The sequence below is a fragment of the Petaurus breviceps genome, unplaced genomic scaffold (assembly GCF_028583685.1).
Source record: "Petaurus breviceps papuanus isolate PSGF00001 unplaced genomic scaffold, PetGlider_PUasm1.0 567, whole genome shotgun sequence".
In the NCBI taxonomy this organism is placed as follows: domain Eukaryota; kingdom Metazoa; phylum Chordata; class Mammalia; order Diprotodontia; family Petauridae; genus Petaurus; species Petaurus breviceps.
Window position 1 is genome coordinate 417,674 of NW_027186383.1, and position 24,770 is coordinate 442,443.

The following is a 24,770-nucleotide window of genomic DNA, read 5'->3' on the forward strand; positions in this document are numbered from 1 at the left end:
ATCTATCTATCTATCTATCTATCTATCTATCTATCTATCTATCTATCTATCTATCTATCTATCCATCTATTTTTGGCCATGGTTATCCATGATCAAAGACTCAGAAGAAATCTGCACTGGAGGTAGCACCATGTAAAGATTATAAAACCCACTCAGAGATGGACTGCCCAGAGATCTCAGAGACAGGCAGAGATAGGCAAGAGAAGGAAAAGATCACAGATATCACTCACCCTCCCCCCAAAGAAAAGCAACCAGTCTTCAATCACTCAACAAAGAAGATCGCCTTATGTGCAGGGTCCTGGGGCTGTGAAGCTAGGGGTCATCCCAGTGCTTACAAACTAACAGTGGGGGAGGAGGGACAAGCAGCCAAACTGAGCCTTGGAAGACTAAAGGCAGAGCCAGAAGTCATGGAGCCCAGCTCTCTCCCTTTACAAGCCGAGTCTTCTGAGAGTCTTGTAACAGGGGGAGCAAAGGCAGATTTGGGCTGTTTAGGAAAGACCACAGAAGCCACCTCCCCTCTCTGCTCCCCCGTATCCCATCAGATGGAAGGTCCTATTGGACAGAGAGAGGGCCTACCTCAGGCAGACATCTACTTGGGTGTCAGTGCATGCCTCCAATAAAGACCATGTTGGGCATGACTGGCTGAGGAAACTCGAAAACAAAATTATTTCTCAACAGCCAAATAGCATCCTGCTTCAAAAGGTCCTTGACTCGCACATCCCTGTGAAGAAACTCTGAGGCCATTCTGTCAAAGGCAGAGAACAAGCAGTAACAGTACCAATGCTCCGCCAAGAAGATGAGGATGTTGACCAGCCTTTGTGGGAAGGTCATGCGGTCTGTAAACTAAGAAGAGAGCCTCAGGACATAGGCAGGTGGGCTCGGACACTGGGCTGAGCTGTAGTGCAAGCTGCACATCAGCCCCTGGATCAGAGAGATGGAAGGCAGCAAGAGGTGCTCAGCTAGGATGGTTCCACAGACTGACAGGGGTTTGGTGAGGAGGGCGTCAAAGCGACTCTCTTGCAGGTCCCGGATGAACTCAGTGCTCTTCAGCAAACTCTCATACGAAGTCTCCATAAGCTTCACTAATAACCCTAGACTTTGAAAAATCTTGACAAAAGCCAGTGGCCAGGGGTGCTTCTGGATATTGGCCAGCACAAAGACATTCATGGCTTCACTGAGCTGCTCCTTTGTGAATGGGATCTTGTACATTTTATCAGTAAAGGTGTCGTGGCTCTTCATTTGCCAGCTGCTGTGGGGCAGGAGGATCACCACTTTGTGGTTCCTTTGGCTAAGCTTCTCCACCACAGGAAGCAAACTGAGCCAGTTGATGCCATCCATGGGCACCACCAGCAGCTTGTCCCCAGTAGCCAAGGCAAGCAATGGCAGGAAGAACTTGAAGACAAGTGACTCCCACTGGGACATTTTCCTTAGAAATGGAGACACCTGGAGCCCACTGGGTTTCGACTGAGCAAGGCGAAAGAAGCCCAAATTAAACAGCTACTGTCAAGGAGATGAGCTCAAACATTGACCCTGGAGTTACGCATTGATGGCCATGGCTCCCTGCTATGCCTTCAATTGAAGGGAACTCAAGCATTCCACCCCATTTACTATTCGCCTTTGCCTGCAAGCACAAAACCCCAAAGGACTTGGAGTTAGACATCATTTAGTCCAGGGGTGGGGAACCTGTGGCTTTGAGGCTACTTGTGGCCCTCTAGGTCCTCAAGTTCCCCACCATTAAACTGTAGTCCAATTACTTATCGGATGCCCCCCCCCCAGCCCCTACACAGTTCAACAAACCTTTGTCTATGATAAATTTCAATAGCTCTACTGATGGTGAAGTCCCTGGTATATGGTAGGTGCTTAATGAAGGTTTGATGAATGAATAAGTGAATGGGCAAGGCAACTCCTGTCATTTTTGGATACCTCTATTTGACAGACAATGATTGCCAAGAGTAGCAGCTAAGCAGCACAGCACACAGAGTACTGGGCTTAGCCTCAGACACATACTAGCTGTGTGACCCTGGACATGTCACTTAACTCTGTCTGCCTCAGTTTCCTCCCTGGAGAAGGAAATAGTAAACCACTCCAATATCCTTGCTCAGAAAACCCCATGTGGGGTCTGGAAGAGTCAGACATGCCTGAAAATGACTGAACAACAACAGAATACATCTAAAGGAAAGTGATGCTAGCAAATGCATGGTAGGGGCAAGTAGACAGAGGAAGAAGGAAGAAGGTCAATCGTTGCTTTCTTTTCTCCCCTCCCCCAATTTCCCTGTCTGACCAAGGAAAGGGGGATGAACATGGCATCCTCCTCCTCTTTCTGCCAAGGCTTCCAGGACCCATACCTCAAATGGAGGACTTCAAAGGCTCAGGGATAACTCACAATTCCCCCCAAGCTAGAGAAATTGTCTGAGTTTCTGTGGACAAAAATAATTCCACTGTGGGTCAGTCCTCTGATAGGGAAAATGAGGCTCAGCCTTTCCTCCATTTAAAGTGACTTGCCCAAAGTCACACAGACAATGATTAGCAGAGTCAATATTGCAACCCAACTCATAGAATCATAGATTTAAAGTTGGAAAGAACAAGAATGAAGTGGTCCTTGCCTTTTGGAAGCTTACATTTTATCTGGGAGACATGTATACATATAAATATGTCATAAAATACGCACAATAAATACAAGGTCATATTCTTATAGAAGGAGGGTGCTAGCAGCTTGGAGCTCAGGAAAGGCTTAGTGAAGGTAGGTAATGGAACTTGAACTCAGCTTTGAAGGAAACTGGAGATGCTAAGGGTCAGAGATAAGGAGGGAGTGCATTTCCATCTCATTTACATGCCTAATTGCTTCCTAATTAGCCTCCCTGCCTCACCTCTCCCTACTCCAAACCAGAGTTTCTTGAGCTCTTTCCACTCTTGACCCCTTTTTGCCTAAGAAATTTTTACATGACCCCAGGTATATAGGTATATAAAGTAGGTATACAAATCAAACATTTACTGGTGATGAATCATAAAGGAATTTAATTCAAAACAATTCTTGGTATGCATATAATTTTACCATTTATTAAAGATGAAAGCAAATTTACAGAAGTATCTTTAGGGCCATTTCAGAAATTGTTGGAAATTCTGTCCTAATCCCAAGGCAAAATTCATTTAATGATTTTGTATATACAGTAAAAACCAACAATTCATAGCATACAGCAGTCTTGAATTTGAGCCAAGTTGTCTGGCAGCAATCGTCAGTGTAGCTTGGTGTGAGGGCATGCACAGTGCAAAGTGCACATGATGTGTGTTTAGAACCTAGGCTGCAGTGAAGTCACACAATGCAGCATGGACAAGCATTGCCAGAAGCACCTCAGGTTCATTATCTGTTTGATTTGGAATTAATTTTTAGTTGTTCCATGTTCAGAAATCTTTGACTGTTGCCAAATTATTCACTACCCTACACATGGGGGCATGAGCCAGACTTTAAGAATCGCTGCTTTAGCCCCCCCTCTATGCATCCACCAAAGTGATTTTACTCAAGCTGAGGTCTGAGCATGTCACTCCCTGGCTCAATGAGCTGAGCTTTGGTATTTCCTTCTTATCTATTATTATGTAATAGTTTATCAAAGTTGGGGGTACTGCGGAAGCCCTGACAAATGTCTCCATGTTTCTGGAATCATGTCACATTCTGAGTTCCACTGAATAGCTCCCAAAAGGGGGCTCTATTTCCTTTTTTCAGACATGTGGAACTCAAAGGATACAAGATGCTTGGAAGGGGTCAGCAAGAACCGAGGGAGACATAGTCAAGAGCCTTCATTCTCAGCTTTCCCTCCCCTGCTCAGTGACACAGAGAAGATGGCACCAGGAGGGATTTAGGTACCCAGCCCATGGACTGGTAGAGCAGGTAGGGACTGAACACTCTGGACACTCCAGGGGGACCCCACCATCTGTAGAACTTGCCTTCTGGGGGGCTCCCCAATGCCTCCAAGATTGACCAACAAATGAGAGGAAGAATGTGAATCACGGTTTCCACACCTCAGCAGCCAATAACACACAAAAAAAGTTTCGGGGAGGCTAGGTGGTATAGTGTATAGAGCACCAGCCCTGGCATCAGGAGGACCTGAATTCAAATCTGGTCTCAGACGCTTGGCACACTTACTAGCTCTGTGACTTTGGGCAAGTCACAATCCCAATTGCCCTCCAAAAAGAAAAAAACAAACAAACAAAAGTTTCACTTGTTTGAGGCTGCAGTGGAAATCCCAGCTAAGGCATGAGACCCTATGTACCAATTATGCCTTTATTGTCCATACTGACTCCCAAGCCTGAGGGGACAATTGGGCTCTAGATGTTCACAGATCCTCATTTAGCCAAAAAGGGAAGATCCCCAGAGGAGAGTAAAACAAAATCACCAGAGAGTGGGAAAGACTAGTCCAAAGCCACACAGTCCTTCAATGCAATGCAGATTCAGCATCAGAAGGCACTTTAGTCATTCTCTGGTCAAAATCTCGCATTTGACAGGGGAGGAAACTGGAGTCCAGAGAGATTAAGTCACTAGCCTGAGGTATGTAGGTAGTAAATAAAAGAGCTGGGGAGGAGGGCGGCCAGGTGGTGCAGTGAATAGAGCACTGGCCCTGGAGTCAGGAGGACCTGGGTTTGGATCCAGCCTCAGACACTTAACACACACACACACACACACACACAAACTAGTTGTGTGAGCTTGATCAAGTCACTTAACCTCAATTGCCCTCCAAAAACAAAAGCTAAATAAGTAAACAAATAAAAGAGCTGGGACTTGAACCTAGGTCTCTGACTCCAAACACAGGGCTCTTTCCTTGCACTGTGCCCCACCCCTTCATTTTACAGAGAAGGAAACTGAGGCCCATTTGCCCAGAGTCACTCAGTGGGTCAGTGGCTAAGCCAGGAAGATAATCAGAACTCTTGGCTCATAGGCCAGCACACTTTGCTTCCATTCATCTCTTCTATCCTTGTTTCATATTCATGGGATAGATTAATATTGATAGATTAAAATAAAGAAGTAGCCTGGCACTGGGGAGATAGTGGGCTGACTTCAGTGTCTGGACAGCCTAGGCTCAGTGCTTGCCTCTCACCCCTCCTGATGGTGTGACCCTAGACAACGAATGAGTGGATGAGAAAACACTTATGAAGCCCTTATTACATGCCAAACGCCATGCCCTGGGGATCCAGTAATGAAATGAGGCAAGACTTGGCCTCAAGAAGCATTTATTCTAATGGGAAGACAGTGAGGGGCCAGGTAGTGCACCTAAACTCTCAGCATGCCAGGTACCTCTCCAAAGCTGTAAGTTTGCAGAGTTGGTTCACATATGTGTTGGTGGAAAGAGGGAGGAGCTCCATGCTGCCCCTTTGCCCCTCTGCAGTCCCAATATGTGTTGGATAGAGCAATCCAATCAGAGCATAATCAGATCTTTGTTTTTCTCAGGTTTTCTATTTAATTAAGTATTGCCTAACCCACCAAATTTGGGGCATCTAGGTGGCAGAGTGGACAGAGTGCTGGAACTGGAGTCAGAAAGATTCATCTTTCTGAGTTCTGATCCAACCTCAGACACTTACTAGCTGTGTGACCCTGGCAAAGTCACTCCACCCTTTTGGCCTTAGTTTCCTCATCTGTCAAAGGAGCTGGAGAAGTAAATGGCAAACCACTGCAGTGTCTTCACCAAGAAAACCCCATGTGGGGTCATGAAGAGTTGGACACAACTGAAACACTTGAAGAACGGCACCAGCAGTAGACTGAGTGCTTCCTCTTTATCACCAGGAGGATTTCTTTTGCTTGACTGGACTCACTGGTTGCAAGGGAGGGTGGAGGAAGGGTATCATTGGGAAGCTACAGAGATACCATCAAGACAATGGCCTAAGCACCATATTCAAAAGGAGAACAGGGAAAAGAAGTCAGTTGTGCCTCCAGCACACAACCAACAGAGCAGGGAGCTGGACCAGCTTTGAGAAAAAGTGCTAGAAGTGACCCTGAAGGTCAGTGCTGATGGTTCCCCACCTCCAGGGCGTCACCTGCCATTGTTTTGTTGATGAATGAAAACCCTCTCTGTCACAGCTCTGCTTCTTAAAGTGAGTTACCTGGGGATGCTGAGCAGTCACTCAGTGACACAGTCAGAATGTGTCTGTCAGAGGTGAGATTCAAAAATTCTCTACCTCAGAGGCAGTCCTCTACCCAGCATGCCATGCTCCCTCTCCGCTAATTGACATAAACCTCCACAAATGAAATAACTGTTCATTGGGGCGGCTAGGTGGCTCAGTGAGTAGAGTGCTGGCCCCGGAGTCAGGAGGACCTGAGTTTGGATCCGGCCTCAGACACTTAACACACACACACACACACAAAACTAGCTGTGTGACCTTGGGCAAGTCATTTAACCCCAATTGCCCCCCAAAAAGCAAAAAAAAAAAAAAGAAATAACTGTTCATGAGATAGAGGGTTGGACTTGAAGTCAAGAAGACCAGGGCTCAGATTCTGCCTCTGATATTAACCAGTCAAATGACTGTGGGTAAGTCACTTAACTACCTTCAGCTTCAATTTCCTCATCTGTATATATAATAGCTCCTAACTCCCAGAGTTGTAAGGATCAAATGAAGAAATATTTGTAAAGTGTTTTTCAAACCTGATTGTAAGTCCCTTGAGGGCCAAAAATGCCTGTTACCTCTTTTTGTATCCTCAGAACCTAGCATAGTGCCTGACACATAGGAGGCACTTAATGAATGTTCATTGATTGATCAGAATCTTAACCACTTTGAGCACTACTATGATTGCGATTATGATTAAGAAATGACTGATGCTCCCACTCCTCCTCCCAAACCCAGACATCTTATGCCCAGAGAAGATGACTCACCGTAGACAGGGGCTTTGACTCATGGCAGGTGATGCCACCAACAAACACCATGTTGGGCATAAAGGGCTTGGGGTAGTCAAAGACGAAGTCACTTCTTATCAACCAGATGGATGTGTCTTCATACAGTTCTCTCAAGGTCATGGGCCTTTGGAGAATGTCAGAGGCAAAAGCCAAGGTGCCTCTGAAGAAACTGGGGCACAGCGACAATTCCTCAAGGAAGGCAAAATAATTCCAGAATCGGTCCATGAAGGTCATGGAGTCTGAAAGCCCAGTAAGTCCTCTTGGGACATAAGACAAGGGTCTGGGGCTCTGCGTTGCCTCCTCTTGGTAATGACAGAAGAGTCCCCGCATGAAGACCACTGATGGGAGGGAGAAATACTTGGACAAGATAAAGCCGCATTGGTCAAAAGGATCAAAAAAGATGGCATCAAATGCACTGTCCTTTATGTATTGAAGCAACTCAGCGTTTTGAAATATACTCTTGCAATTTGAAAAAACATAGTCAAAGAACAAAGTGGTGTTTGGGTTATGTGTCAGTAAGAGCAGGCCTTTATTTATGTTGTCCCACTGGTTATCAGAAAATCTCTTAAACGCATGGTTGATGTCTTCCAAGCTGTAGGAAGGTTTGTAGGTTTTCACAGTGTATGGCAATGATGTCGCCAGCCTCCAGCTCACCTCGGGAACGACTAACACCACCTCATGTCCTTTCTGATGCAGCTTCTCCACCACCACACTCATGCTGAGCCAGTGGCTCCCATCCATGGGCACCACCAGCACCTTGCCTGCCTCAGCCACACCACCAGACAGCAGGAGAAACATCCAGAGGGGAAGGAGACCACCAAGCTGAAGGAAAGAAGCCATCAGAGCCAGAGGCACAGAGCAAGCTTGCTGTTCTGTGGGGCTTCTGAGTCCTGGGGAAACCTAATAGTGAAAGGAAGTGGAAGGGAGGTTGCCAGAATGAAGGGAGGGTACCCATCTTATACAATGAAGATATTAGTCAATGATTGACTAATCACATGTGCTAATCAGGGCACACTTACTGAGTACAAATAGTCCTTAATCACCTGGGAGGAGCATGTTTCAGCCCCAAGTTTTGTCATCATGCATAAATGCTTCCTGAAGTACTGATACATTGGGTAACCACACAGTGGGGCACCTCAAGAGACTTCAGAGGGAACTTTTAAAGGACCAAAAATTTGGAGAGGTGTGCAAACAGCATTGCCCTGTGTGTGTGTCAGGCAGTCAACAAGCATTTATTAAACACCAGCTGTGTGCCAGGCCAAAGCCAGCCTTTGTCCTCTAGGAAGTCGCATTCTAATGGGGGAGATGCATGCAAACAATTATGTCCAAGCAAGACAATGTGGAAATGATCAGCAGGAGAATGAAAGGAGCTCAGAGAAGAAGGCTTCCTGGAGAAGGTGGGATTTTAGCTGGAACTTGAAGGAAACCAGAGAAACCAAACCAGGAGGCAGGGATGGGGAGGGAGAGCAGCCCAGGCGTGGGGGGTGGTCAGAGAGAATGCTTGGCAGATGAAGTGTCACGTGTGAAGACCCAGAAAGGAGGCAACAGAACAGGATCAAAGTGTATATGGCAGAGAAAAGGTGTAAGCTGATGAGAAAGGGGAGGGGGAGGAGCGGCTCTGCAAGCTGTCTTGTTACAGAGGCATCAGCTGTTTGTCCTTAGAGGTGTGTGAGCAAAGGGGCCCTGCCTGTGTTTGTGCCTGGGTGTGCATGTGTCCGCATATGGCATGTCCTACCGGGGCAGCAGCTCAGCTAGGCTTGTAAGAATGGCTGGGAGGTGTGTGTCTGCTTTGTGTGGATCTAAGTGCATTTGTATGTTTATGTCTATGTGTGCCTCTGTGTGTGCGTGTGCATGCCTGTATCTGCCTGGGTACGTGCCTGTGTTGATGTGAGAGGTTTAGTCTGGCCAGGGCGTCTTCAGCAGGCACTGAGCTCAGCACAACTTGAAATGATATCAGGGGCAGGGAGGTGGAGGAAGGTACAAGCACAGTAAAGGGCAGATGTTTCATTTAGCACCTTCAGCAGAAAAAATAAAGGAACAGAATGGGTTGTTCTAGTTAATCTCTCATCCCTGGCAAAGTCAACTGGGCACTGTGGCATGGCAGGCAGAGCAAATCCTGCTTCAGATCCTGTGTGACCATTGGAAGGTAACTTAACCCCTCTCTCAGCCTCAATTTCCTCATCTGCAAGATGGGAGTAGGAGGCAGATTCACATTCTCAGACCTTTTTCAGTTCTGAATCAGAAAATCTACAAACTTCCTCTGTGGTGAGAGATGGGCAAAGGGGAGAGTTTGCCAGAGTTGTGCACAAAACCATAGAGTCAAAGATGGGGAAGAGACCTCGGCAACAGTCAAGTCAATGATCCGCCAAGGATCAGGAGTCAAAGATCTCAGTGCAAATGAAAGCCCCTGACTTCTTTAATCTGGGTCTCTTTTCGACTGCACTGCTATCTCTGCCAGCTCTCCATCTCTGTCCCACCCCCTCACCTTGTCTCTACTGGCTGCCTGGCTGGGAGCCCAAATTGTGATGTCTAGTGAAACAAAATTTTAAACTTGAAAGTCTGGTTCTATCTAGGTTTGGCAACCCTGCTGGCAGGAAGGCTTTCCTAATCCAACCTGCTGAGACACCCCCAGCCCCCTGCACCAAGGGCAGAGTTCAAAGGAATAAAGGAAATTAAGTAACTGACATGCAATATAAGCATTCAAATGGAGTTAGAGGTGATTAAAATGTTGTGTAATTCTGGGCTCAACTTTAACCCAAAGTCCTTTGAGTTGTTAGGAAAGTTCCACATTCTACTGAAGCAGTGGCTGAAACCATTGCCAGGGGCCCCTGCTGGGTAGGTTACTTAACCATTTGTGTTTGCAAAAATGGGCCCAACTCCCACTTGAATAGAGCCATAAAGAGTGGGGAATGGATAAATTCTTAGGACTGGGTATATAGATTCAGTCTGTTAGAGACAGGAAGAACCACCTCCATTTTACAGATGAGGAAACTGAGTTGCAGAGCCAACTGGGGCCAATATAATACAGTTTAGTTCAAGTGAGGCTGTCTTTGGTGTTTGCAAACTGAGGGAAGATCCAAAGTCTGCTGCTTACTGCTTGTGTGTCTTTCAGCAAAGCACTTTTAACTTTGTGGGTGTTTCCTCTTCTGTGAAATTTCAAAAAGTTGAACCAGAAGAAAAAATAAGTGTGAACTGGACATAGGCCCAACAAGCATTCCTAGAAGAGCTAAAGAATGATTTTCAAAATCAAATATGAGTGATAGAGGAAAAAAAATAGGCAAAGAAATGAAAGCAAAAAGGGAAAATGATGAAAAGAGAATAGGTTGGTAAAGAACAAAAAGGAGGAGGGGAATACTGAAGAAAATAAAAACTTAAAAAAAAACAGAATTGGCTGAATGGAAAAAGGCATACAAAAAGCCACTGATGAAAATAAATCTGTAAAAATTAGAATTGGGCAAATGGAAGCTAATGACTTCATGGACATCAAGAAGCAAGAAAATTGGGGTGAGTAGGTGGTACAGTGAATAGAGCACCGGCCCTGGAGTCAGGAGGACCTGAGTTCAAATCTGGCCTCAGACACTTAACACAAAAACTAGCCTTGTGACCTTGGGCAAGTCACTTAACCCCAATTGCCCTACCCTCATCCCTAAAAAAAAAAGAAACAATAAAATAAAGCAAAAAAAAAAGTAGAAGAAAATGTGAAATGTTTCATCAGAAAACAACTGACCTGGAAAATAGATCAAGGAGAGATACTTTAAGAATTATTGGAACTCTACCTGAAAGCCATAATCAAAGAAAGAGCCTAGACACCATATTTCAACAAAATAGTAAGGAAAACTGTCCTGATATCCTAGAACTAGAGGGTAAGATAGAAATGGAAAGAATCTACTTATCACCGCCTAAAAGAGATCCCCAAATGAAGACTCCCAGGAATATTATAGCCAAGTTCCAGAAGTCCCAGGTCAAAGAGAAAATTCTTCAAGCCATTCAAATATCATGGAGCCAGTCAGGATAACATAAGATTCAACAGCTCTCACATTCAATCAGCAGAGAGTGTGGAATATGATATTCCAGAGGGTGAAAGAGTTGAGATTACAGCCGTGAGTAACATACCCAACAAAACTGAGTATAAATCTTTGGGGGGGGGGAGGGGAATGGACATTTAATGAAATAGATTGTTTTTAAACATTTCTGTTGAACAGACCCAGAGTTGAATAGAAATTTTGACTTTCAAATACAAGACTCCAGAGAAGCATAAAAAGATAAACGTGAAAATGAAATCGTAAAGGACTTAATAACCTTACAAAGCCCCAAATTTCCTCTAAGATGTTGTTCAACTACCAGCTTTTACATGAAAAATTTCCCCCAATACCTGGCCCCTTCCTAAACCTTGTATTGCTTTATGTCTCTTCTGTGTGTATTTATGCTATATAATAACAATGACTAACCTTTATATAATGCCCACAGTATGCCCAGCACTGGGCCAAGCAAGACTCTTCAATTTTATCTCACTGCATCCTCACTACTATAGTGGGAGGTTGTATACCTTTCTATATGAGAAGATGATACATATGTATTCTAAGAACTTTATCATTATTAGGGCAGTTAGAAAGGTTCTACGTAGAAAAAGAGCATGGGAGTGAATCAATTATGTTGGCATGATGGAAAAAGATGCCTAGGTGGGAAAGAGGGATGCCCTGGGAGAAGGGCCAAGAAAGAAGAATGGAGAAAATTATCTCACACAAAAGAGGCAAGTGAAGAAGAGATCTTACAGGGGAGGGGACAATGGTGGGGGCTAGCAGGTAGGTCACAAATGAACCTGACTCACATCTGAACTGGTTCAAAAAGGGAAACCATATATACATACTCAATTGGTAATAGAAATCTATTTAAGCAACAGAAAGTAGAATGGGAAGAGGATAAGAGAAAAGAGAAGTAATCAAAAGGAGAATAGAATTACAAAGGCAGTGGTCAGAAACAAAAAGGTTTTAGAGGAAGACCAGGATAAGAAGACAAAGAGAAAAATAAGTGGAAGAAAATAGGATGGAGAAAAATGCATAGCTAGTAATTTCAATAGTGAATGTAAATGGGACGAACTTACTCACAAAATGGAAGCAGATAGCAGAATGAATTAGAAAGCAGAATCTAACAATACGTTTACAAGAAATACACTGGAAACAGAGAGATATATACAGAGTTAAAATAAGGAACTGGAACAGGATCTATTGTGCTTCAGCTGAAGTAAAATAGGCAGGGATAGCAATCATGATCTTAGAAAAAGCAAAAGCAAAAATAGACCTAATTAAAAGTGATAAATACGAAAACTACATCTTGCTGAAAAGGAATACAGACATTGAAGTAATATCATTATTAGGCATATATGCGCCAAATGGCATAGCATTCAAATTCTTAAAGAAAAGTTAAATGAGTTACAGGAGGAAATAGAGAGTAAAGCTATGCTGGGGGTTGGGGAGGATTTCAACTTTCCCCTCTCAGAGCTAGATAAATCTAACCATAAAATAAATAAGAAAGAAGTTAAGGGGATGAATAGAATATTAGAAAAGTTAGATATGATAGAACTCTGGAGAAAACAGAATGGGAACAAAAAGGAGCATACCTTTTTCTCAGCTGTACATGGTAGCTTTACAAAAATTGACCATGTATTAGGGTATAAAAACTTCATAACTAAATTCAGAAATATTAAATGCACTCTTTTCTAACAGCAAGGCAGTAAAGAAAATTTTAATAAAGGGCCATGGAAGCATAGATTAAAAACTAATTGAAAACAAAATTATCAAATCTGAAAGAATGAATGAGTTAAAGAACAAATCATAGAAACAATCAACAATTTCATTAAAAATAATCTCAATCATGAGACAACATCCCAAATTTTGTGAAATACAGTCAAAATAGTACTTAGGGGAAAATGTATATCTCTAAATTATCAATAAGAGAAAGAAAGAACTTATCAATGAATTGTGTATGCAACTAAAAAAACCTAGAAAAATAACAAATTAAAAATCTCTAATTGAAGACTAAAATGGAAGTCCTGAAAATCAAAGAAGGGATTAATATAATCAAAAGTAAAAAAAAAAAAATCTACCATTGAACTAATAAATAAAAATAGGAGTTGGTTTTGTGGGGAAAAAAAAACCTCCCAATAGAATGGATGAACTATTGATTATTTTGATTTAAAAAAAGAAAGAAGAAAACCAAATTACTAGTATTAAAAATGAAAAAGGTGAATGCACAACTAAAGAAAAGGAAATTAAAGCACTTAATAGGAGCTATTTTGCTAATTATATGCCACCAAAACTGACAATCTAAGTGAAATGGATAAATATTTACAAAAAATATGAACTACCCAGATTAACAGAAGAAATAGAACACTGAAATAACCCTATCTTAGAAAAAGAAATTGAATAAGCTATTACTTCCTAAGAAAAATTCCCAAGACCAAATGGATTCACAAGAGAATCCTACCAAATATTTAAGGAACAATCAATCCCAATACTATATAAAGTTTTTGAAAAAATAGGTAAAGAAGGAGTCCTAGCAAATTCATTTTATGACATAAATATGATTTTTATATCTAAATCAGGAAGAGAAAAAAACAGAGAAAGAAAACTGCAGAACAATTTCATTAATGAATATTGATACAAAAATTTTAAGTAAAATACCAGCAAGGAGATTACAGAAATATATCACAAAGATTATACACTACACCTAGGTGGAATTTATACCAGGAATACAGAACTGGTTCAATATTAGGAAAACTATAAGCAAAATTGACCATATCAATAAAAATAACAAAAATCATGATTATCTCAAAAGTTGCAGAAAAAGCCTTTGACAAAATACAACATTCATTCTTATTAAAAACACTAGAAAAGGGGCGGCCAGGTAGCACGGCGAGTAAGAGCACCGGCTCCAGTGTTGAGAAGACCTGGAGATCGAATCCCGGGCTCAGACACTTAGCACCCACCCAGAAACACCTGGCCGTGTAGCCTTGAGCAAGTTACTTGACCCTGATTGCTTTAAAAAAAAAAACACTAGAAGGCATAGGAATCAATTGAACTTTTCTTTTTAAAATAATATTTAATTTCCCCCCCAGTTACCTGTTTAGAAAAAATTTAGCATTAATTTTTACAAGATTTTCAGTTTCAAATTTTTCTCCCTCCTTCCCTTCCCTCCCCTCTTCTGAAAATGGTAGGCAATTTGATATAGTTTATATATGTGCTATCGTGTAAAAAAAAAAAATTCCATATTAGTCATAGTTGTGAAAGAAGAAACAGATCAAAAGAAAAAAAAACACAAGAATAAAGTAAGGGGAAAAATACTTCAATGTGCATTTAGAGTCCATCAGTTCTTTGTCTGGATACAGACAGCATTTTCCTTCTTGAGTCCTTTGGACTTATCTTGAATCCTTGTGCTGCTGAGAAGAGCTGACATTTATAGCTGATGATCACACAATGTTGTTGATACTGTGTACAGTTTTCCTGGTGCTGCTCATTTCACTTTGCATCAATTTATACAAGTCTTTCAAGGATTTTATGAAATCTGCCTGTTCAGCATTTCTTATTGCACAATAGTATTCCATTGAATTCCTATACCATAACTTGTTCAGTCATTACACAATTGATGGGCATCCCCTCCATTTCCAGTCTTTTGCCACCACAAAATGGTCTGCTATAAATATTTTTGCACATATAAGTCCTTTTACCTTTTTAATGATCTCTTTGGGATACAGACCTAGTAGTGGTATAGTTGGATCAAAAGGTATACACAGTTTGGTTGCCATTTGGGCATAGTTCCAAATTGCTCTCTAGAATGGTTGGATCAGCTCACAATTCCACTAACAGTGCATCAGTGTCCCAATTTTCTTACATCCTCTCTGACAGTTATCATTTTCATTTTTTGTCATAATAGTCAATCTGATAGGCGTGAGGTGGTATCTTGGGATTGTTTTAATTTGCATTTCTCTAATCAAAAGTGATTTAGACAGTCCCAAGATGGCCACCACCATGAAGAAGGTGATGAGGAAACTGAGGTGGACACAGACTATATGACTTGCTGGTCACACAGCTTGTTTCTGAGACCTAATTTGAACTTGGGTCTTCTGACTCTATGGCCAGTGCTTACATAGGATTACAAAAGAAACTATTTGAATCTATCTGTCTGTTAACTGGATCCCGTGGTTGCAGAAGATGTCAATGTTACTTTTGAAGACCAACAAAAGATTAACAAATTTGTGTGGAATACTAGTAGAATCACAGAATTGAAGGAAGAAATAGATGTTAAGAAGAAACTGCTTCAAAATTTAGAGGCTGCTTGTGAGTATGTAATGATGATGGATGAAGCTTCTTTAATGATTCCCTACCAAATTGGTGATGCTTTTATTAGCCACTCTCAAGATAAAACTCAAGAAATGTTGGAAGAAACTAAGAAAAATTTGCAAGATGAAACTGAAGCATTAGAATCCAGAGTTGAATCAATCCAACGGGTGTTAGCTGATTTGAAAATTCAGTTATATGCAAAATTAGGTAGCAACATAAACCTTGAAGCAGATGACAGTTTAAAAGTTTTCTAAATATAAATTTTTTATTTGTTTAATAAACTTGAATATTGGTAACAATGAATCCCATTCTTCATATGATGTTGAAATCAAATCAGCATTTTTTCTTTAAAAAAATTTCAGTCTTGGGGTGGCTAGGTGGTGCAGTGAGTAAAGCACTGGCCCCGGAGTCAGGAGGACCCAAGTTTGGTTCCAGCCTCAGACACTTAACACACACACAGAAAAACAACTAGCTGTGTAACTTTGGGCAAGTTAATTAACTCCACTTGCCCTCCAAAAAGGCAAAAAAAAAAATTCAGTCTTTTATTTAATGAAAACTTGCCTATTTTCACATCTTGCTTATTTATTTTATATTTTTTTTAAAGAAAAAGCAATATACATCTGTGTACTTTGCATAATAATTTCAAGATTAAGGTCTTTGTGTTCTGTTTATTAAAGTCAGTTAAGCAAAAAAAAGTGATTTAGAGTGTTTCTTCATATGTCTACAGATAGTTTTGATTCTTCATCTGAAAACTTCCTGTTCATATCCTTTGACCTTCCATCAGTTGGAGAATGGCTTATATTCTTATAAATTTGACTCAGTTATCTATATATTTGAGAAATGATGTCTTTATCAAAGACACTTCCCATAGAGATTGTTTCCTCGCTTTCTGTTTTCCTTTTAATCTTGGTTGCATTGGTTTTGTTTGCACAATAGCTTTGTAATTTAATATAATTAAAATGATCTATTTTACATTTTGTAATGTTCTCTATCTCTTGTTTGGTCATGAGTTCTTCTCCTCCCCATTGATCTGACAAGTAGACTGTTTTTAACATATTGTAGGATTCTGGTTTTTGATCCACTCTGCCATTGGCTTCCATTTTATGGGAGAGCTTATCCCATTTACATTCATCGCTATGATTATTACTTGTATATTTCCCTCCATCCTATTTTTCCTCCTGTTTGCCCTCTCTTTCCTTTCACCCTTTCCCTCTTCACCACTGTTTTGCTTCTGTCTACTACCTCCCTTGATATGCTTTCCCTTCTATCAATCCCCCCCTTACTTGGTCTCCTTCTGTCCTACTTCGTTGTCACATAAGATAGATTTCTATATTCTACTGATTGTGTATATTATTCCCTCTTTGAACCAATGCTGAGGAGAGTAAGGTTCAAATGATGTTCATTGCCCGTCCTCTCATTTTTCCTCTATTGTTATAGGACTTTTTTTTGCGCCTCTTCATGTGAAATGACTAACCCGTTTTCCCTTCCTTCTGTACCCATTGTACTCCCCTTTCTCATCCTTTAATTTGTTTATGTCGTTCCCTCAGATTCACCGTATATCCACACCTTCTGTCCATGTCCATTCTTTCCAGCTGTGATCTATTAGTGATTCCATTTTTAGTAATTACAAGTATCATCTTCCCATGTAGGGATGCAAACAGTTTAACTCTATTGAATCCTTGACATTTTCTCTTCCCTTTTTCACCCATTTATGCTTCTCTTGTGTTCTGCTATTGGAAGTCATTTTTTTTTGTTTAGTTCTGGTCGTCTTCTTATAAAAACTTGAAATTCTTCTATTCTGTTGAATGACCATTTCCCCCCTTGATGTATTATGCTTAATTTTGATGGGCAAGTGGTTCTTGGTTGTAGTCCTACCTCCTTTGCCTTCTGGAATTTCATGTTCCGTGAGCTCCAGTCCTTGAATGTTGCAGCTGCTAGGTCCTGTGTGAGCCTGATTGTGACTCCCCAATATTTGAATTCTTTCTTTCTGACCACTTTTAGTATTTTTTCCTTGACCTGAGAATTCTGAAATTTTGCTATAATGTTCCTTGGGGACATTATAGCAAATTGCAGTATATATATATCTTTTGTGAATAGTGATTGGTGATTGGTGAATTCTTTCATTGCCTATTTTGCTCTCTGGTTCTAGGAACATCAGGACAGTTTTCTTTGATAATTTCTTGAAAGATGCTGTCCAAGTCCTTGGGATTATAGCTTTCAGGTAGTCCAGTGATTGTGTTATTATCTCTCCTGAATTTATTTTGCAGGTCAGTTGTTTTTTCCCATGAGGTATTTTATATTTTCTTTCATTTTTTTCATTCTTTTGACTTTGATGGATTCTTGTTGTCTCATAGCGTCTTTAGCTTCCACTTGCCCAATTCTAATTTTTAAAGTGTTGTTTTCATCAGTTAGCTTTTGTACTTTCTTTTCCATTTAGCCAGCTATACTTTTTTTTTAAAAGCAATTGGGGTTAAATAACGTGCTCAAGGTTACATGGCCAGTTATTTCTGAGTGTGGTGCTAAGTATCTGAGCCCGGATTCGATCCCCAGGTCATCCTGACACTGGAGCTGGTGTTCTTACTCGCTGAGCCACCTGGACGCCCCTAGCCAGTTATACTCTTTAAGGAACTCTTTTCTTCAGTGGATTTTTATACCTCATTTTCCATTTGGTCAGTTCCACTTTTTAAGCAGCTTTCCAAGCTATTGACTCTTTCCCCATAATTCTCTTGTGTCACTCTCATTTCTTTTCCCATTTTTCTACCTCTCTTATGTGATTTTAAGCTCCTTTTTGAGCTCTTCCACAAGTTCTTTCTGGGCTTGAGACCACTGCCCACATTTCTTTGGAGTTTTATTCATAGGTGTTTTGACATTGTTGCCCTCTTCTGAGTTTCTGTCTTGGTCTTCCCTGTTACCATAGTAACTTTCTATGATCAGATTATTTTTTTGTTGTTTCTTGCTCATCTTTTTTTGTTGGCTTTTTTCCTTTCTTTTAAATTTTATCTCTGCCTCCCAGGGTGGAAAGGGCTTTGCCTCATGATTCCTGTTCCAGGGACTGCATGTCCTGATTGATTACCTGCTGCTGCACTGATGTTGCCCTGAGGTCCATGAGGGACTCTTGTGTCTGGTATTGTGTTGAGGAGGGGTGATGGTGGCTGGTGCTGATGGAGGCTAAAGGGATCTGGCAGTTCACTTGGTGCTGAGATGGGGTCCTAGTGGTGGTAGTGTCTGGAATGTACTGAGGTCCAGTGGGTTTCTCTGGTTTTTCCCAGGGCTACACTAAAGCATGTGGAGGTCTGGCTACTAGAGGGTGCCTGTTTGCCCTGGGCTGTGCTGAAGCATGTGGAGGTCTGTGCTATTTTCTTAACACACTGCAAGACACCTACTCCCCCACCCCCAAATCCCCAGTGCTACACTGAAGCATCTTCTTAGACCTGGAGTCTGCCAGTTCCCCTGGTTGTGCTAAGGCATGTAGTGGGAGGGGGCAGTCCTGGTGGTGGAGTTTGCCTGTCCCACCACACTGGGACTCTATTTCTGGCTGGCTTGCTGAGGTGGGGCTTGCTACTGGATTTATGGGATACTTTTACTGGAGTAAGATGGACCTTGGCTGATCTTCTAAGTTTCCAAGGCTAAAAGACCATTCCACCCTGTCTTTCTGTTGACTCTGCTGCCCCTGGATTTTTTCTGGGGCACTATTTTATGGTTACTCGAGGTGAATATGGGGGAGCTACACAATTTACTGCTTATTCCACCATCTTGGCTCCCAGAAATCAACCCAATGGGACCTTTCTTAAAACAATAAGTGTATTGTTGTGTAGTTATTTCCATCATGTTTGACTCTTCATGACCTCATTTTTTTTTTCCAGAAAAGATACTATAGTGATTTGCCATTTCCTTCTTGTAATGTAATGCCAAGGAAAGGCAACTTCCCAGGTTCAAAATACCAGCATAGGTGCTCTCTATTTTATTCAGTGACAAAGCAAGAACAGAGAAGATCAAAACATGACATCATTCAAAATACAGCATTTACTAAGTGTGATTAAATAATCTCCAAGTACTACCCCACCCCAGGACCTTCCAATCATTCAATCAATTACAAAGTCCCTGTTCTAAATACTACTCCACCCCTAGGCTATACCTTAATTAAGTCCACCACAAAACCCCTCTTCTCAAATGGAGATTAGTTTCCAAACATAGGTAAAGTACCTTCATTTGTCAATCACAGAGCACAATAAGGTCAAAAGTTCCCCACCCCTGGATCACAATTGAATCTACCCCAGAGTTACATCAAGTTTAAACACAGCACTTAATACCCAAATGGAGGTCTTTTCTTCGTCTTGACACGAGGCAAGTTCTCAGCAATCTTAGTTCCTGGGGAGACAAGGCTTAGCAAAGCCACAAGATACATTGCCAGTCCCTTCATGAATTTATCCTCTGTCTGTAGAACAGTCCTAGAACCCCTGAACACATTAGCAAAACCCTCTCCCAGGATTTCTGTAAACATACAACAAGAAAATCCTTCTTCAGGGCTTCTGAACCAACAGAAAGGCTCCCAGACCCCTGCAACAACAGCACTGTCCTTCACCAGTGAACAGTATTCACTCTGTCTGCAGGACAGTCTCCAGACCCCTGCAACAACAGCACTGTCCCTCACCAGTGGACAGTATTCACTCTCTGTCTGCAGGACAGTCTCAGGGCTTCTTAGCGAACAGCCAGGTTCCAGGACTTCTTCAACAAAAGGACTGTCTTTCACCAGTGGACAAATCTGGCAAAACAACATCAAAACAGACAGACAAAGTACCAGCAAAACAGCCATGTCTCCTCAGTCCTTGGCAGCTCAGGGGGCAGGTCTCAAAAGTCCAGGGCAATTCAAAGCGGCCACCAGCAATTCTCTTAGTCTCTCTCTCTCCAGGAGGTGCTGCTTCCAAAAAAAGATCTTCCGCCTCTCTCTAGTGTCTCTCCAAATCTACATCACCAGCTCCTCCCAGTTCAGGACTTTCTTTTCACATCAACAAGCCCATCCCACAGGTGGGATTAACAAACTCTGGGTTTTAACACAATCAATTTGAAAACCAAGCCAATACAGGGGAATCTTTAATTGCCATTACTATCACACTTCTCCAGCTCATTTTACAGATGAGGAAACTGGGTTAAGTGACTTACCTGGGGTCACACAGCTAGTAAGCATCTGAAGTCAGATTTGAAATCAGGAAAAAGAGTCTTCCTGACTCCAGGCCTGTCACTCTATCCACTGTGCCACCTAGCTGCACCCCAAATAATAAGTTGTATCTATTTAAAACCAAGATCAAGAATTATCTGTAACAGAAATAAATTTGAAGTTTTCCTTATAAGGTCAAGGACAAAGCAAGTATGTCCATTATCACCACTATCATTCAATATTGTACTAGAAATGCTAGCTATAGCAACAATAAAAGAAAAAGAAATTCAAAGAATAAATATAGGCAACAAGGAAATAAAACTACCAGTCTTTGCAGATGATAAGATGGTATACTTAGATAATCCTAGAGAATCAACTAAAAGCTAATTGAAACAACTAACAACTTCAGCAAAGTTGCAAGGTATAAAATAAGCCCACATAAATTATCAGCATTTTATACGCTACCAACAAAACTCAGCTAGAAGAGATAGAAAGAGAGATTCCACTTAAAATAACTACAGGCAATCTAAAATACTTGGGAGCCTACTTGACAAGACAAACCCAGGAAATATGTGAATACGGTTACAAAATACTTTCCCCAAATAATGTCAGATCTAAACAACTAGGAAAATATTAATTGCTCATGGGTAGGCTGAGAAAATATAATAAAAATGACAATTCTACATAAGTTAACTTACTTATTCAGTGCCTTACCAGTGAAACTACTAAAGAATTATTTCATAGAGCTAGAAAAATAGTAACAAAATTCATCTAGAAGAACAAAAGATCAAGAATATCAAGGAAATCAATGAAAAAAATGTGAAGGAATATGGGCCAGCAGTGGGCTAGATTAGGTACACAAGGCACAGTAGTAAATGACCATAGTAAGCTACAGTTTGATAAACCCAAAGATCCAGGATTTGGGGGTAAGAACTTAACATTTTACAAATTTCTGGAAAGCATTTTGGCAGAAAGTAATCATAGACCAAGATCTTATACTGTATACCAAAATTAGGTCAGAATTGTAAATTAGAACATAAAGGGTAATATCATAAGTAAATTAGGGGAACATGGGAAAATGTTCCTGTCAGCTCTATGGATAAAAGAACACTTTATGTCCAAACAAGAGATAGAGAAGCTTATGGAAAGTAAAATAGATAAATTTGATTATATGAAATTAAAAAAAACTTTTGGCCCCCAGAAAACAAATACAGCGAAAATTAGAAGGAAAACAGGAAACAGAAAAATTTTACAACAAGTTTCTCTGATAAAGGTCTTATTTCTCAAATACTAAAGAGCTGAGCCAGATTTATAAAAATAAGAATCATTTCTCAGTTTTTAAATGATCAAAGGAAATGAACAGGAAGTTTTCAGAAGAAATGAAAACTATCAATAGTCACATGAAAAAATTCTCTAAATAGTGACTGATTAGAGAAATGAAATTAGAACAATGCTGAGGCAGTACCTCCTACCCATCAGATTGGCTCACATGACATAAAAGGAAAATGACAAGTGCTGGAGGGGATGTGGAAAAATTGGAACATTGATGCACTGTTGGTGCAGTTGTGAACTGATCCAACTATGTAGGAGAACAATTTGGAGCTACACCCTTTGACAGCAAATATCACTACTAGGTTGAATCCCAAAGAGATCAAAGCAAAAGGAAAATGATCTATATGTACAAATATAGCAACTCCTTTTGTTGTGTCAAAGAATTGGAAATCAAGAGGATGCCCATCAGTTAAGGAATGGCTAAAAACTTGTGGTAGAAGATGTGATGGAATACTGCTGTGCATTGTGTACCTCATCTTTTCACTGATTCGCTATTCTGTGTCTTAGCTAGCACCTGATTGTTTTGTTGATATAAAATATAGTTTGAGAACTGGTATGGGTAGGCCACCTATTTTCACTTTTTTCTCCCACTAATTTCCTTGATATTCTTGGCCTTTTGTCCTTTCTGATGAATTTTGTTATTATTTTTCTACCGCTATAACATATTTTTGTGATACTTTGGTATGGCATCGAATAAGTAAATTAATTTAGGTAGAACTGTCATTTTTGTTATATTGGCTCAGCCTACCCACAAGGAATTAATATTTCTCCAATTGCTTAAATTTAACTTTGTGTGAAAAGTGTTTTTTAATTGTATTCATATAGTTCCTGGGTTTGTCTTGGCAGATAGATTCCCAAGTATTTTATATTGTTTCAGTTATTTTAAATGGAATTTCTCTTTCTATATTTTTCTACTGGGTTTTGTTGCTGATACATAGAAATGCTGATGATTTATGTGTGACCCTCTTATTTTACAGATGTGGAAACTGGGGCCAAGGGAACTGATCTGCCCAGTACCGCACAGGTGGTAAGCAGACAAGCTGGGTCAGAAAATGAGAGTTGAAAGGTAAGAAGGAGATCTAACAGAAGGGGCAAACAATTAGAAAAGAGGTTTGATTTCTTTCATAGGATGGAAGTTGGCCAAAAAAAAACCAGTTGGAAAGAGAGATGGAGCAATGTTGCTTCAGGGACTATGTCTGAAAAATAATTCCATTTACATCACAAAAGGCAATGCTGTCCTTTCCTCCAGTCTCTCCCCACTTGAATTAGCCTTTCCCACAGCTGCACAAAAGGCCTTCCTAAAACTCAGCTGATGCAGCACTGCCATGCTCCCTGGGTGCCAGTGGACTTCTGTCACCTCTAGGATCCCGTACAATCTCTGCTGTTCCTGAAAGCCCTTGGAAGTCTGGCTCCAGGCCACCTCGTTCTTTCCTCTTCTCCACCAGCTGTAAAGTACTACCTAGCATAGGTCGTTGTGTCTCACCTCTGGCCTTGCCCCAGCCAGGGATTGTGCTACCTCCTAACCTCTGCCTTGAAGAAGGCTTCATTCACTCCAGAGCTGTCTCCTGGGCAGCCACACATGAACACCCCTCCCCTGCTCCTTCAAACACCTTTCTTCACTTTGAGTGTAATTCATATTCACTTCTCTGTATTCATGTTTTTTCTTCCTCCCCAGAAGAATGAATATTGGCTTCTTGAGAGGAGGGATTATTTACCCCTGTCTTTGTATCCCCAGGACCTAGGACAGTGCCTGAAACAATGAGGTCTGTGGAATGAATGAATGAGTGAATGAATGAATAAAAGGTCACCCAGCCTCTGCTTGCAGACTTCTGCAGCTGGAGGACTCTATGGATATTCAATTTTGTTTTTTCAGTTGTTTCAGTCATGGGGGGCTGCTAAATGTCAAACAATCAGCTCTTCAAAATAACCCACCACTAAGCACTTTTAAGTTTTATCTGCATTATTAATACATTTTTTTTCCTTCAAAGAAGGCATTCACAGACTCTTAGGAATAGAATATGGTGGAGAATAGAATCAGTATCTCCATGATGTCTTAAAAGGTTGGAATTATAGGTTGAGTGAACTTGGCACCTTGTCATGGAGAAGGAAGGCAATAATAAAGAGGAGGAAGGAAAAGAGAAGGGAAGAGGGGAGACATGAAAGGAAAGGGAGAAAAGAGGGATGGAGGGAGGAAGAAAAAAGAGAAGAAGGAGAGGAGGGAGGGAGATGGAGACAGAGAGAATCAAGAGGACTCCAAGCATACATGGGGGACTAGAGAGAGGCAGAGGGAGGGAGGGAGAGACTCTGTTTCAGGAAAAATAGACTCCGGAGAGAAAAGAATGAAGAAGAGACATAGGAGAAGAAGAAAGAAAATGGAGCAGACACAAAATACAAGCATGTGTCCCATGAAGCCAAGGCAGGAAGGGGGAAGGAGACGTCTCACCATTCTGAGGTCTGCTCCTTTTCTGAGACTCTGGATTTCTGTGATTCTGTAACTCTTCTCGCTAATTTTATTCTGGCCAGAGGTCATATTTAAAAGAAAACAAGGAGGGCCATTGACCTCCTCCATCTCCAACCATTGGTCTCATACCAGTTTTTTTTTGTCATTGACAGAGGTTTATGTAATCTCACTTTAAAGGACAATAACCTTTGAAGGAGTGACCTAGAGAAAGCCTGATTGCCTTGATCAGAATGGGGGGGGTGAGGACCTTTCTAGGAAGCCATTGGTGTGTGGCTAGTAGGGCAGGAAAAATTCTCTAAGTGGTCCCTGCTTCCTTATTGCTTGACTGAGGCAAAGAGAAGAGATGGGATAGAAGGAGCTGTCTGTAACCGTTTCCACTCTTTCCTCTCCCATTTCCCCTTAGGCTTCCAGACTTGGGCAGAGCAAGAAGAAGGGGAGCAGGATATGGAGGGCTGTAGGAGAGGCCCATAGCACCAGTGAGCAGATGGGAGTGGCCCAGATAATCCAGAGAGAGAATCACTCTGGGCTTCCTCTTTCTGTTTCCATGTTTTGAATGTAGGTCAGACTGTCAATCCTGAGAAGGGCATTTCCATCCTTGGGAATGACCTGAG

The 24,770-nt window shown here is 41.3% G+C and overlaps 2 protein-coding genes across 5 annotated transcripts in view; one reads left to right on the forward strand and one right to left on the reverse strand.

Annotated features, from left to right (window-relative positions):
* The window catches only part of LOC138173202 (UDP-glucuronosyltransferase 1A1-like), a 132,029-nt gene extending 107,853 nt beyond the window's left edge, over positions 1 to 24,176 (reverse strand). Inside the window, exons 1-2 of one of the 2 annotated variants that reach the window (XM_069103084.1) lie at positions 24,142 to 24,176; positions 6,855 to 7,775 (exon numbers count right to left, since the gene is read on the reverse strand). In XM_069103084.1, the coding sequence (XP_068959185.1) occupies positions 6,855 to 7,775; positions 24,142 to 24,144 (924 nt within the window). In that variant the 5' untranslated portion in view covers positions 24,145 to 24,176. Of the gene's footprint in view, positions 1 to 6,854; positions 7,814 to 24,141 lie in introns of those variants that run through there. The other variant, XM_069103085.1, reaches the window with a different exon arrangement.
* The window catches only part of USP40 (ubiquitin specific peptidase 40), a 411,887-nt gene that overhangs the window by 310,051 nt on the left and 77,066 nt on the right, over positions 1 to 24,770 (forward strand). The window lies entirely within an intron of this gene.